A 14,535-nucleotide genomic window follows, 5' to 3' on the forward strand; every position below is an offset into this window, starting at 1 on the left:
AATTCATCTAAATTCAATTTGTTTGATCCCTGAGTTCGTACTTGCAAAATGTAAAAAAATATGACCGAAAAGACAGCAAAGCAAATTTTTTTTTATCCACAAAAAATTCCTTCAGCACTTGTCAAATTGCTCCTTGCAGGACGGTTGCAGTGTGGCTGCCGTCCTAGTGGAGTAGGGGTATATGAAGGCAGCGACTGTTTTTTCAATGTACATGGAACCATAAGAGTTGATGTTATACACACCCATACATATCTAAAACCAAAGTTGTTCATTGAAAGTTGTGAGTCCTGTCATATTGTAAACTGAAGTTCCAACGTGAAAATGTGCCTTTTATACAAAAGTTGACTGTAGAGTGACTAATGGCTATTGTCAGTAGAACACTGTATTTTTGCTCACAAAGGAGAGGTTAAGCTTTGCCTGGTTTTGACGTGTTTCGTCAAGCTTTAATTCTATTTTGGCTGTTTTTTCTTAATGTTGCCAAGCCATAAAGAAAAACCGACAAAATAGAACGTGCAACAGAAACGCTTAAAAGTGTCCGAAACCATCCAAAGCCTAACCTCTGCTTGAAGAGTAATGTTTTTCGTGTAATATTTCCCCTCCCCCACTCTCCATTTTCCATGGATGCACAAAAAGGAATAAAAGCTGTTCAATATTGTTGAGGTTTGTGACACATACAAGTCTGATTTTTCTTGCGAATACTAGTAGTTTCATTGTTTTGGTGGGTCATAGGATGGAAATTCCTTCTTGCACAACCAGAACAATTCTCTTTCCTTCCAACCTTCTGGCAAGTTTGTATGCTTGGTATGCAGAAGTTTGTGACAGTGGCACGGAAATTGTGCATTTCATTGCACCAAGAATTACTCCATAGACTTCAACAGGGACACTCTGTTACATAGTATGTTCTTCTGTTTCGACTTTATTCCCATTCTGTTGCATGTACATACTGGAAGCATGGCAACATCATAAGTACATTTATTACAAATGTTCATGCAATGTGATGTGTACATGTAACCATGTCGGACAACTCTCTCCATACATTTGCATGATGATATACAACATGAGTATATTATTATAAACAAAACGTCTGTTATTGTGCAGCATCGCAAAGTTATTGGCACGAGTCCTACAAAATTGGACTTTGACATGCGAAATGAAAGATTATAAATGGTTACTTAGACAGGGTCATACAGCCGCTCATTGCTCAAATCTGGAACACTTGATTCTAGCTGTCACCGAGAATTCACCTGTAGAGTTCACTACAAAAATTATATACATGATGTTTTCACTCCTAACATATCTGCCTAGATGAATTTTTTTTACAATTGCTGACTTGTGACTTTATGTTCACTCAAACCAGTGCTGACAACGTGTTATTCACAACCAAACCGAACAACAATAAGCATGATCACAGTTCTGAGTATGCGCGGTTACAGGAATTGTGAGTAAAAGGTCAAAGGGTAAGGCGCCTCACTTGTAAAACAGTTCTCGTCTTGTTTTAATTCAACATGTCAACTGATGGAAGCATTCGAGTACGATTTCATACGCACCTATACACATACAGTAAGACGATGCGTTTGATTCACATAACAATGTCCAGATGTGATTTGTTCATGTCTCAGGGGCCTTGACCTTTGACATATCACCCACAATTCCTGTCACTACACATACATACCCTGATGTGTGATACAGCTTAAACTTGAGCCTCAATGTGACGTACTCGACAAACTTTCCTGTCAGGAAAAATGACTCTATTTACACATGTACAGTGGCGATGTCGCCCAGAGGAATGATGCCTTTGTTGCGATAGAAGGTGTCCTGCACGATCCGGCTCCGGCCAAACTGAGGGGCCTTCATCTCGGAGACGACCTCGTTCAGCTTCCAGCCGTACTCCCAGGCGCTGGTCAGCGGGTACTCATACTTGTCTTCGGGTCTCTGCAGCTTCCGCACTGACAAGTACTGGTACCTGTGCAGACATATCAGGTCACGTTAGACACTTTGGAAGGCAAAATAATGACACTTTTTTAGCTCACGAGTCAGGGGATGTTAAAGCCACGCAACTCCAGAAGATAGTGGTTCTGGTTCTGCGAATGATTTTTCTGAAGCCCAAAGTCCACTTTCTTTTGTTGGAAATCACGGTTTAATTTATTCAAAATGACTTTCATCAACATAAATGAACTTTCAAGCTAGACAATCAAAATAATGTCTATTGCATATCCTTGCCCAACATGGGCTACAATGTTAAATGCATGGAGTTAGATAACTAAAGTAAAAGTCTACAGAGACAAGAGATGTACAAGAGGATCGTAATTGTTCAACTTTTTCTGACATTCCAGCCTTAGCTGACAGCAAAAGAAAGACAATCAAAAAGCATGGCTGTCAAATCTTCCAACCTAACATCTGCTTGGGGATGAGAAACGCTTGAGCAACCATGACCAGATATGACTTGGCAGACTTCGAGGCTCGCAGTTTTTCACATCTACCAGGTTCTCTGAAAAACGATCTTAAAGCGGTATTTGATAGAGACCCTGGCTGCCAGGGCTCATGTTGAAAATCGCGAATCAGTGCTCCCCGCAAAAAAAATATGAATGCCGGCGCTCCTGAAGTCTACCGCGGAAGGAGGCCACCTTTTCGGGTCAGGCTTTTTACCGGAAAACAGAGGAAAACACAGTTAAACACCGGAAAACACATGAAGAAGTGTATAATCTACTGAAATACAGTATGTTTTGATGAGTAAACATGACAGGTCGCTATGTTTTGCCACAGAATAATCTACATATGGCCCTGGAATGAAGAAATCGTCAGAAAATGCATGAGACGACGGGCCGGACCGCCGCCACCCGGCGGCCATGTTTGTTTTCATTGCAGAATACATGTTTGTTTAGCGGGGTCTGATACTTTCACAACAAGACAGCTGACATCTACCGAACTTCAGTGCAAAAATCCGTTATATATTGGCATAAATATAATATATCTGAATCTACTCGGATTGTGATAAGAATCTGTTTTCTGCTTCTTCTAGCCGTCAACGTTACATCTTACATAATTTTGCACAATCAGCACGTCCAGTCCGCCGGGTGTAGTCTTATGCATTTTCTGACGATTTCTTCATTCCAGGGCCATATGTAGATTATTCTGTGGCAAAACATAGCGACCCGTCATGTTTACTCATCAAAACATACTGTATTTCAGTAGATTATACACTTCTTCGTGTGTTTTCCGGTGTTTAACTGTGTTTTCCGGTAAAAAGGCTGACCGCACCTTTTCGGTCACAGTAAGTTACCGTGACGCGTGTCGATCCCATACCGGACAGGTTTTGTTTTTGCGGGGAGTTTCAAGCTTTGATCAACGAAGCGTCCAACCTGGTATTTTCATTCTTGACATAACTGACGGGTCCGACTTGATAGCGAAATACAACGGAAACTTTTGAAAAACAGCGAAGACAAAAGTTACGTCAGGGTTTCATGGTCTATTTTGTCTTTGATGCTTGCGTTTTGCGCTTTCTTTTCCTTTTCTCTTGATTCTTCCATTTGTTTTGTTGTCAGATTTGTCTAATATATACACTAATATGTACACTGGTTTGAGTAAAATCCTAAATTCCAGCGGACACGTTGCGTGCGAAGGTCGTACAAAGCTATAGAAATCAACACCCAATCCACAGTTCCATCGACATGTTCTTTAGAAAACAAGACTTCACTGTACATTTGTATAAAGCGACATGCACAGGAGGTCTATGAGAGATGTTTGGCAACATTTCATCGGATTTGTCATTGGACAAAACAACTATGTACGGGGTATTATCCTGATTTTGATACCAGACGCTTACTTCCAATCCATTGTTGCAGAAGTTGCCAAACGAAGTAGCACAGATCTAGTTTCTTTCCTGTATCACTTCGTTCCATGCATCCAAATCAGTGTTGCTGCCAGGGCTGGCCATTGTATTATTTTGTTACAATTCAATAAAAAAATGACGACTTCCGTCGACGTACTGTTACGTTCCCAGTGTATGATAATTAATTAATACATGGCAGCTTCATTTAGTATGAAGTCTAAGTGGTCAGGAACGTTGGACAAATGATTGAAAACGCAGAACATTGTTTACCAAACAACACATTCTTTATGTTTGACAAGGTGTAAGTTTACTCTACTGAATTTGTGTTCACGTAGCAAAAGGGGCGTTCTATGGCATTAGTATCTGTCTTCCAGTGTTTTTTTAATTGCATTTTCTCATGTTGTAGTTTCTTTGTATCACTTGGAGTTGGAGTATGGTTTCAATTTTTGGGAGGAAACGAGAGAAACAGATGTTATCCAAGCAATCAAGCCAGTGTGGCCTAATCACGGCAACAAAAAAAAAAATCATTAGACGCCGACCACGAGGCTTAGTGGCACTGGTGTTTATATAACCGTGGGAACAACGTGAAAGAACGTTTAAATGAAGGTGGGATTGGATCACATTCTTTTTACCCTCCGGAAAACTTGTTACCCTTCATCACCATCATCATGAAGTTTGCGACATAAAACCCTGCTGGTTGTGTTGTGCTGAAGATCAATTGAATCCTGTCATTTCATTCTGTAACTTATCATCAATAATGTATCATCAATGTTAAACTTTAACCAGCTGATTTGATTCCCACTTCAGCCTTTTCTTTATCACGCCCAACCACGCCTTTATATTTCGTATTTTACCTTTGGAAAGGGGGTACTAGTATTTTGATGATGGCGATTACTTCAAGTACTTAAGTACGACATCGTTACTTTTTTTGGGGAACCATGTAGAATTCCCGTTAGAGTAAAACAGAAAGATGGGAGGGCAACAAAAGACCTGGAAGAGCTTTAACAGTTCTGTGGGACTTGAGTGGAGTTAGGGTACGCCTGTGAGGGATCCAGAAGGTAGGGACTGGAAATAAGAGAGTGGCAGACGGTGGTGGTCCGCATTTTGCGGCGACGAAGATCGAATTCCGTAAAGAACAGGTATGACTTGAACAGATATGATTAAGTCTTCTACTGCTTATCACCTATTGCAGCGGTGGCAGTGTGTAACCGTTATGGTGTGATTTGGACAAATAAAACATGGGGAAATAAAGGTAAAGACGCCAAGGAAAATACAAGATTGATCTGTGTGCAAAAGACAAAATCAAAGGTCTTAAAGGTCTCACCTCCCAGTGCCCTCCTTGCTGAACCCGTCATACAACAGTTTCCGTGTGTGTGTGGACACCGGCCGCATCTCTACCAGCAAGGCGTTCGGGTCGCTCGCCTTCTCCAGCAGAAAGTCGGACGCCTTCTCCTTCTTTTTACCGTACCAGGGAACCTGACGTTTGGTAATAGCGGGTAGAGCACTCTGGCTCTTGGTTGCTTCAGGCGCGGCCACCTCCCGGCGAGGTCGGTTGAGCGAGCTCCTGGCCCGGTTGAAGTCCTTGCTGTATTTCTCCAGCCAGTGGAGACGCACGTAAGCCTCCTTTTTGATGGACTCCTTCCAGAAGTTCTGGCGCTGAGTGTCCATGTTCAGTTCGCGCACCATTTTGTCGAAGTATTAGAGCCGGTCCGGCAAATACACTTGTGTAAACTACAGGCCACTTGCCGAGGGTACTAGTGAACAGGTGTTGTGTTGTGTGGCCGTATCGATAGCTTCACCTGTGTTACCATAGTGACGGACGCCACGGAACTATGGGTAGAGAGGTCAAATGAGGTCGAACCAAGATGGCCGCCGAACCTTCTCTTCTCACCCGTTGGCGGCAAGTTTTGTGCAACGTTTTCGGCAAGAAGTCGGCTAAATACGCGGCAGATTTGATGTGTGACGTTTTATCCGTGGACAGAGGTTTAAAACCTGCGTTCCTGGTTGATTATGGCGGCTTGGGTTGCTCGAAAATGACAGTTTTTACCGAGGAGTTGCTACGTTCGGAACTGGTACAGCACAGACTTGCCGTTCTGACGGTGGGTTCTGACGTGTTGGTGCTCAATGCAGACGCCAGCGTGACGCATTTACAGTCCGTGCAGTCTGACTGGGACAGATTCGTGGTGGACGTGACCCTCGGGCTACCAGAACCAAAACCAGCGACGGGATTCTGCACCCAGACTGTGCGGGACTGTGCACGGGATGTGGCGAAGTGCATTGCCACCATGCGGAAAATGTCGGTACTGCAGAGCGATATTGCACTCCAAGAAAATTGGAATATTTCCACTCTGTTCGGACTCCTTGTGGGGTACCCCGTCCTGTATTGGTATGACCCCACACAGCATGACACGTGCCTGTCTATGGTACCATTGCTAGTTTATAACGTTTATGCGTGTTTGGACTTGAATACAGCACCGCCTTTGGGTGAGAAATCCGTAAGCAACTGTCCAGAACAAAGAAATCATCACAAGCACAAACTGTACTCATTCAGTGTTCCTAAGAATGTAAAGCAAGACTTCAGCAAACAGATTGACCGCTGGTTTGAGAGGGTGCAGGAACTCTTCGCCCTCCAGGACTTGTTCTGTTGTTTGGAGATGACATGTAGTGAGATGACACTCCCAACTGTAGCATTGTGAGCCATGGTGCGGAGGTCCTGGGTTCGAATCCTACAATGTCACCAATGTTGTGCCCTTGGGAAACACTAACACTTGGGTTGCACTAAACACAAATTTTCTTACTCCACTTATGTAGCATTTTGAGTCATGGTGGGGAGTAGTTTCTATGAGACTGACAACGCCAGATGTTATAGGGAGAATGATTTGCAAAGGGAGTTTTGCTACCAGATGAGCTGCCGGCCATGCAGCCGGAGGGGGCACATTAACCTTAGTGTTGACTGATTCCCCTGGCCGATTTCCTGATTTTTTTTTTTTTTCAGAATTCTACTATCCCCGAACCCCCATAGGATGGCCAGGTGGAGGCTAGCGCGTATAGCGGGGAGGTCCTGGGTTCGAATACTGCAATGCCCTTAGGAAACTTGGCACTTTACACAAATTTTCTCGCTACACTCAGGTGAAAATGAGTACCTAGCTTCAGTTAGGGATGTCCCTTGGACAGGGTGTTAAACAGAGGTCCCGTGTTTGAGGAGAGACAAATCTTGAGCACGCTTAAGAACCCGCCACACTCAAAAAGAGTAGGGGGTCCATCCTGGTTCGTGTGGATCAAACCTTACAGTTGGTATATAGGGTACAATATATATAATTCACATTTCTTAGGCCATGGGGCCTTGCTACATGTCTACTAGTACAGACCGTACTTTCAAGTGAATATATAAAGTCAGATTATCTTATTATTATAGGGTACAAAATCTTCAACACATTGAAGTTGGTAGCCTCAAAAACAAAGAAGAAGAGATATCAATTATTTGTTTTTATTTATTTATTGAATATGCATCTTTTGTCACAAGTAACTTCAACTGTACTTCCTGTAATATTACACTTACACTTACACTAGGTATAAACTTCTTTGTGACCAAAGACAGGTAAATCCTACCACAAAGCAGAAAATTTATCACTGGAAAAGATACAATTGAAAACTAATATGGCATTGAAATTATGGCCATCTTGATAAATATGAGATTGTCTTGTGAGACTGAGGGCAAAAGGCACAAGATTGTTCTGTTCTGACTGAAATGCAATAAACATTGTCAACTTTTCACCAGTTCATCATTGTTTTTGTCTTTTTTTTTTCATTTTTGAAGAGCACATGTTACTCAAGTTGTCAAATAGTTCAGGTGCGGGTGTAGGCTCTAACCGTGGTTGTTTGGAGTTGGACAGTCGAAAATGTTGGCCTGTCCAAGTTTTCTCTCCCTTGAACTTTCCTGCCACCCCCTCTGGAGCCCTTATCCAGACTCTCTGTCTGACCTACTGCTGCCCACCAAGTCCCAGAACCAGGGCTGGTTCACTACCCTTTTTTGGAGGGGTGGTGGTGTGGGGGAGGATATATGGATACCATACTAACTGCATTTTTCACTATAGCAACTACTCTAAGCTTACAACAATGACAGTTCCGCTTTGACCCAGAATTACCTATACCAACACAGATGAAGTTTCAAGTTATCATTAAAAATATTGGATACGGCATGTGACAGCACAAAAATGCGACTCAAACCCCCAATTTTCAGACGTTGTTCGTGTGACAAGGTATTTCAGGGTGAAGGCGTAATGGTACCGACTCCCTGGTGACCTGCCCTTTGATGGGACAATTGCACGCCTTTCTTGATGCAACGGAATTATGTTATGTTGGGGGTAAAATTATGGCCTTTTTTCTTGTAATCAAGATCCCAATGTTGCCGTAAAAATACATTCAGCGTTTCCACAGATGCGTGCAGCCGTTGGGATGTCCCTGTGACTCAACTGGTTCTAATTTCTCTCTCTCTCTCTCTGTGTGTCTGTCTCTGTCTCTCTGTCTATCGCTCTCTCTATCGCTCTCTCTTTCGCTCTCTCTCTCTCTCTGAAGGGACGTCTCCATTGGCATTTGCAATTGCTGTGACTATACAAGTAAATCATGTTTAAACAAACTTCCAACAAAAAAAAGTTGAGAAAGACTAATTATGTGCAATGTAAACTGTATAAAACTACGTCAGAAAACACTGTCTACCATGCAGCTACAAAATGCTGGTTCCATCTTACTGCTGGTCCCATCACAGTTCTTAAATCATTCATGACGATACGATACCTGTAATTTCAACCAATTCTGCAATTAACTTGTTACCGACTACCTACCTCCTCGAACCATACGGTTGACACGACTGGAGACAAAAGTGCTGGAAGTCGGACAGCCATCAACAGCAGGTAACGTTATGCACTCCTTTAACTGGCTTCGGTATTGCCTGCTTCTTGTTGTTCTATGATAAACTTCTTTTGGTGTGCTAGAGGCGACCATGGTCCCCCACCCTCCTGATGAGGATGGGACTAGGTGAGGTGAGGTGTGCCAGACGATTTCTTTGACGTATGTACACTGAAAGTTGACGGCTGTTGGGGCTGTATACTCCTGGGTTCGGCTCCGACTGTGTTTTGTTTTCGTTATTTACGTGTTTTTGTCAGGCTTTCTATCTCATTTCTATGCTTTCCTCCGTCGGACACAAAGAAAGCGGGACAAAATAGAGCTGCCTGAAAAGTGAAACAACTAAAACACGAAAAAAAAACAGCCGGAGCCGACCCTCTCTACTTGAAGAATATATCTCATTAGCTTTATTTGTAGGGTGCGCTTGGCTTGTCTAAACCAGCTTTGTCTGGTTGTAATATTACGCAAACGTGTTCATCGATGACCCTATATCCTTACACTGCTCTTGAAGCTTGAGGTTGATTTTGAGACGACAGTCTCGTGTGTATTTGTGTATTTACAGATCTACCTGTACAACATGTTTACCCTGCTGTTGATATCAGCTATCATAGCAACAGCATCTACCAACCTACCCAGCTGGTGGTGAGTTTATCCTACTCTTGGTATCTGCGCACTAAACCGAACCGACACTAGCCTTTAAGTGACCGATCCAGCTGAATATGCACACTGTCCAGGCAGCTAAAGTCAGGAGTAACCAGACTGATGCGCATGGCAGAAGAAAATCGGATCCTGGGAAAAGAACTCTGCAACAGACCTGAGTCAGCTTACAGATGTGCCCTGTGTCGCAGAGACTGTCATTCTCGTATAGGACTGTTTAGCCACAGTCGTAGCTGTAGGGCTGATAGCAATTAGGATTTTACCTTGGTAAATATTGACCGAAGGAGGCCATATATATATATATAGCCTTTAACGCAAACTATGCTCCAAGCAACGGTCGTTGGGAAAATCGTAACCTTTTCCTCATATGCCGTATTTTTCTGTAAGCTGGAGCGTGAGACCCACCAAAGTATATCAACTTACTGATATGATAAGTCTAAAAACAAACAAACAAACAAACATACAAGGTCGTCATATTATTTACTGTTGCAATAATGATTGTTCTTGTGTTTTGTTGCAGCGAATACAACGACTACTGGGTAAATACACTTTTCTCCGGTAAGTGATTGTAGACCACTTTTCATAACTGATTCACGATCATCTAAAACGTTTTAGAGGGTGAAGTTAACAACAAACATGTACATATACGTAGCTCTTATGTATATGAAGTTTAGTATTTGTTATTTCAAGCGTCTCTGTTTGCTTGTTATGCAATGTTTGTTATTCGATGTTGATATATATATATGTCTTGGGTTCCCCTTAACAACTAAATGAAAGCAAACAAACAAACAATATGTTGTGCTGTTGTACCAATTTCTTAAATTCAACAAAACAGCAAATGGCATCGTGGTGTAATCTATGATTTCTTGGTGTCCTATCTAGGCTGCCCAGCGAACCCGCTAAGCTACTGCTGGCGTCCCGAGGCGCAGGGATGCATCAGAGTGTACCGGTCTCATCAGACCGCGGCAGGTGCGCGGGGTTTGTGTGCTCGGGACGAGGCGCGTCTGGTCTCCATCCACACCGCTCCCGCCAGGCGGTACATAGAGGCGCTCATCTGTGAGGATTCGTGGATCGGGCTGACCGCAAACAGGGCGAGTAAACTTTTGTTCTTCAGAATGCCTTTTGATCCAATGCGATTAACTCCATGAAAAATAGTTTTTGGCGTGACTCTGTATATGTGTGTGTGTGTGTGTGTGTGTGTGTGTGTGTGTGTGTGTCTGTCTGTGTTTCCGGATATCTGTTGTCAGCATAACTCAATAACTTATGGATGGATTACAATGATCTTTGGTATGTGGGAAGACAAACGTCAAGGGCAATTTTGGCCCCCTTGTATGTGATCTTGGTACTGCAGCAGAAATTCCGTTTTTTTAATCTTTTGATTTGGATGTGTTTGTGCATCTGTTACAAATGTACATGTAACTTAACTTTAACACCATACTTACTCCGGCTATCTGTTCTCCACCTCCTGACTAAGCAGACAGGGCACCGCACATGGACGGACGGTGTACCCTTCAACAGCACGGCAGTGGGCGGGATTACAGTGCGGGGGGAGGGGGACTGCACACTGCTGAGGAAATCCAGGGACACCGTGGTGTGGGAGGCAGTCTACTGTGCAAGTGAAATACACACAGCGCACGTGATTTGTGAAAAGCGTAAGTATCAAGATCTGTACCGTTAACGTTGCAACTACAGTGAAGTACGAATTGGGACAATGTGAAACGTGTGGAAGTGACACACACATGTACAATGATGTAGCAGTTGAGCTTTAAAGATACAGATTACGTCAGGGGATTCGAAACCAGGACCTCTGGGTTCTAGGGCAAAAACGACACCACACGTTAAGCTTTACTAACAGAAATACGCCTCTGTTTTGTCTGACATGTCTATTGCTCGTCTGTCCAGATGTCACCTGCCCCAGAGGCACAGTGGTCCAACCTGACTGTACCTGCTCCACGGTCATCACAACAACAGCGCACACCACTACAGTGGCTCCAGTCGTCACTACAACAGCGCAGGTCAGTACAAGAGCTACTGTCAGTACCAATCCAGTCAGTACAGTGACTCCTGTCAGTACTACACCAGTCAGTACAGTTGCTCCTGTCAGTACTACACTTGCGCAAGTCAGTACTCAAGCTCGGGCTCATGTCACTACTGAACCAGCGCAGGTCACTAGTACACGAGCTCCTGCAGTGGGGGGAACATCGACTCAGAGAGTAGCTCAGTCAACGGAACCAAATCGACGAACGCTTGTATCAAGTGAAGCTATGATCGTAACAGCAACGCAACGCCGGCCGCTTATATCCAGTGAAGCTGATATCGTAACAGCAACGCATCGCCGCAGCTCAATCCCCACGTCACTGAGAAGCCGTTATCAAGTAACACAGTCTGCTGCACGTGAGACATCGACAACACCTGCCAGTTCTAGCCCACCTGCAACTTCTTACCGTCTGTCATCAACACAGATGCCACGCAGTCTACCACTCACGACTACAGCCAACCACGGGATAGCCGAGACCACACAAGGCTACACCATCTTCGTGAGCAATGGTCAGTCTTCTTCTGATTCCCCTTCCCTCTATGTAGTCCAAGCGACTGAGCTTGTAGGCCTTTAGCCTGACTAAATCTCGCTTATAGCAGCCCGCCAAACATCCGCCGGCCCCCGGGAGGGGTCAGTTACAGCCCTGGACAGCGGAGTTTGTGTTACACAGACTAGTAGGCCTTGATACCAAGTTAAAAACGCCACATAATGTCAGGAAATGTGTTGATGAAGGTTAGACATCTTGGTAGTGTCACTGATGAAAGATAGTGAATGCATGCTCTCTGAAACTTCTGAGAGTTTCCAAAGTCAAATTCAGTTACTAGTCTAAGATCGAGTAACTCCTGTTTGGCGCATCACAAAAAATGATATTCGCGTATTATCGTCACCATATAGTAACTGTATAACGTTAGTTCACCTTTATCTGTAGGATAACCTATATCCGTTGCTTTCGAAAACAGGTATTAAGGGATATCAAGTTCAAACTAGTTTAGTTTGAACATATTACAACTTGAAACCATCGTCCGTCGACGCGACATCCCCTTGATACCGTTTGAGTAAACACAACGAATATAGGTTACCCTGCGGATAAAGGTGAACTAGTGTTACAATGTTTTCTCCCCATTCTGTGCAGAGGTCTGTTATTCCGACGACGGGGCATCATACCGCGGTCCCGTGTTCACGACGCTTTTGGGGAAAACCTGCCAACGCTGGGACAGCCAACTCCCTCACGACCACGACTTTCTCCGGACGTACCCGCGATCCGGTCTTGATCTCAACTACTGCCGGAACCCTGGCCAGACCGGCTCCCGACCGTGGTGCCTCACGGCGGACCCTGGCGAGCTCTGGGATTACTGCAACGTTCCCGAATGTGGTCAGTTGATTTAGACATAATCATTATGTGCAAACAATATCTTACAATCCAGTCCCAAGATCTAGAATGCTAAAGGCTTTGTGTATTGATATTAAATCGAATATAACGTCAAAAGCAATGTATTTTGACAAGTAAATATTAAAGCATTACTGGCAACGGCTTAAAAAATGGCACAAAACATGCCTCATGCTGAATCATATGCTTTTTGCTTGTAGTGTAATACACATGTGTGAATACCGTCTTTCATTTCGTAATGTTGGTCATTCTCATTTACCTTCACCAAGAAAGGTGTTTCACCATGTTTTTTGTAGCGTTTGTATGTATATTTGTACTCTAGAAGACCTGGATGGTTTTGTCTTGATGATCATATGTTGAATGTCGGTAGGTCTTAACGAGACCTCGAAATGAAGTGACTTTGGACCCCCTAGCGGCTTGCTTAGACGCTGCAGCGGAACGTCCGGTATTGATATCCTTTGTTTATCATCACTTGTTCAGGTAAGAACTGTGTTGAAGGCATCGGTGAGACCTACCGCGGTAACGTGTCCGTCACCCAGTCCTACATACCCCCGTCAGAGCTAGAAATGATAAGATTTGGGGCCCCTAGTGGCTTGCTCCGACACAGCAGCGGGTTTTGATATGTCATTATTATCACTACTGTTTACCATGATTTGAATACCCTTTGCAGGTAAGAGCTGTCTTGAAGGCATCGGGGAGACCTACAGAGGGAACGTGTCCGTCACTCAGTCCCGCATCCCCTGTCAGAGCTGGAACAGCCAGTCCCCCCACCAACACGACCGCACCCCGGGAACTACAGCCAGGACGGCCTCGTGCTGATACTGTATTGATATCTGTTTATCATCACTTTTTCAGGTAAGAACTGTCTTGAAGGTATCGGTGAGACCTACCGCGGCAACATATCATTCACCCAGTCCCACATCCCCTGTCAAAGCTGGGACAGCCAGTCCCCCCACCAACACGACCGCACCCCCGGGAACTACAGCCAGGACGGCCTCGAGCGGAACTACTGCCGCAACCCGGGACTGACCGGTGCCAGGCCGTGGTGCCTCACCAGCGACCCTAGCGTCAGATGGGATTACTGCAATGTTCCAAGATGTGGTGAGACTCCAATGTTTTATTTATTGGTTTGACTGTTCAGCACGCACAATCTGAGAGTTGCCCAACTAGCCTGTGGCTATTACAAAGTATTCTCCAAGCAGAGGTTGGGTCGCAGAGACAGTAGTGGTCGGAATTTTTGCCGGCTTGCTCCCCTCACGGAACGAGCCGGCAAAAAACCCGACCACTACTATTTCCAACCTCTGCTTGAAGAATATTTATAAAGAGCTAGCCCTGCTGACAGAGAGACAAAGATAATAAAAAAAAAAGAACATGACTGAATGATTATCAAGACCACTCTTCTAAGTACATAAAATCATCTTTTTCAGACGGCACTTGTGTTGCAAGCGATTGTGAAAGCGAGCGGCAAGAGTCATCTGAAGGTGCGTTTTCTGATTTACTACTGTAACGGTGTATTGAGTTATCGCGCTGAGCTTTATGAACAACGTCTCCAATTCAGTGAATCGAGTCATTGTTCTGGGACCTCTTTGCATGTATACATGATACCTTGGTACTACTGCAAAAGAGCTTCCATGCATGTTTTGTATCTTTTGACTTGGACATGCTATGCTCTTGATTTTGTGGTGGCAGATAGCTTGTGATGTGAGAAAAACTTTACTTAGT

The 14,535-nt window shown here is 44.1% G+C and overlaps 2 protein-coding genes across 2 annotated transcripts; one reads left to right on the forward strand and one right to left on the reverse strand.

The window, feature by feature from the left end:
- Positions 1-1,719: 1,719 nt before the first annotated feature.
- LOC118416584 (protein ATP6V1FNB-like) lies at positions 1,720-5,654 on the reverse strand. Its single transcript, XM_035821739.1, has 2 exons — positions 5,154-5,654; positions 1,720-1,963 (listed from the first exon to the last, which is right to left on the reverse strand). Exons 1-2 carry the CDS (start codon positions 5,513-5,515, stop codon positions 1,753-1,755), a joined length of 573 nt encoding a protein of 190 aa, XP_035677632.1. The 5' UTR covers positions 5,516-5,654; the 3' UTR covers positions 1,720-1,752.
- Positions 5,655-5,694: 40 nt separating this feature from the next.
- Positions 5,695-6,582, forward strand: LOC118416583 (UPF0739 protein C1orf74 homolog). Its single transcript, XM_035821738.1, has one exon. It carries the CDS (start codon positions 5,695-5,697, stop codon positions 6,523-6,525), a length of 831 nt encoding a protein of 276 aa, XP_035677631.1. The 3' UTR covers positions 6,526-6,582.
- The last annotated feature ends 7,953 nt before the right edge of the window (positions 6,583-14,535 follow it).

Source organism: Branchiostoma floridae, chromosome 5 (genome assembly GCF_000003815.2).
Source record: "Branchiostoma floridae strain S238N-H82 chromosome 5, Bfl_VNyyK, whole genome shotgun sequence".
Taxonomy (NCBI): domain Eukaryota; kingdom Metazoa; phylum Chordata; class Leptocardii; order Amphioxiformes; family Branchiostomatidae; genus Branchiostoma; species Branchiostoma floridae.

Excerpts from the sequence above, each read along its gene's own strand:
- LOC118416583 (XM_035821738.1), top strand. The coding sequence starts at position 5,695 with ATGGCCGCCGAACCTTCTCTTCTCACCCGTTGGCGGCAAGTTTTGTGC.
- LOC118416584 (XM_035821739.1), bottom strand. The coding sequence starts at position 5,515 with ATGGTGCGCGAACTGAACATGGACACTCAGCGCCAGAACTTCTGGAAG. Across the intron at positions 1,964-5,153 it reads AGCAAGGAGGGCACTGGGAG|GTACCAGTACTTGTCAGTGC; the intron begins GTGAGACCTTTA and ends ATGTCTGCACAG.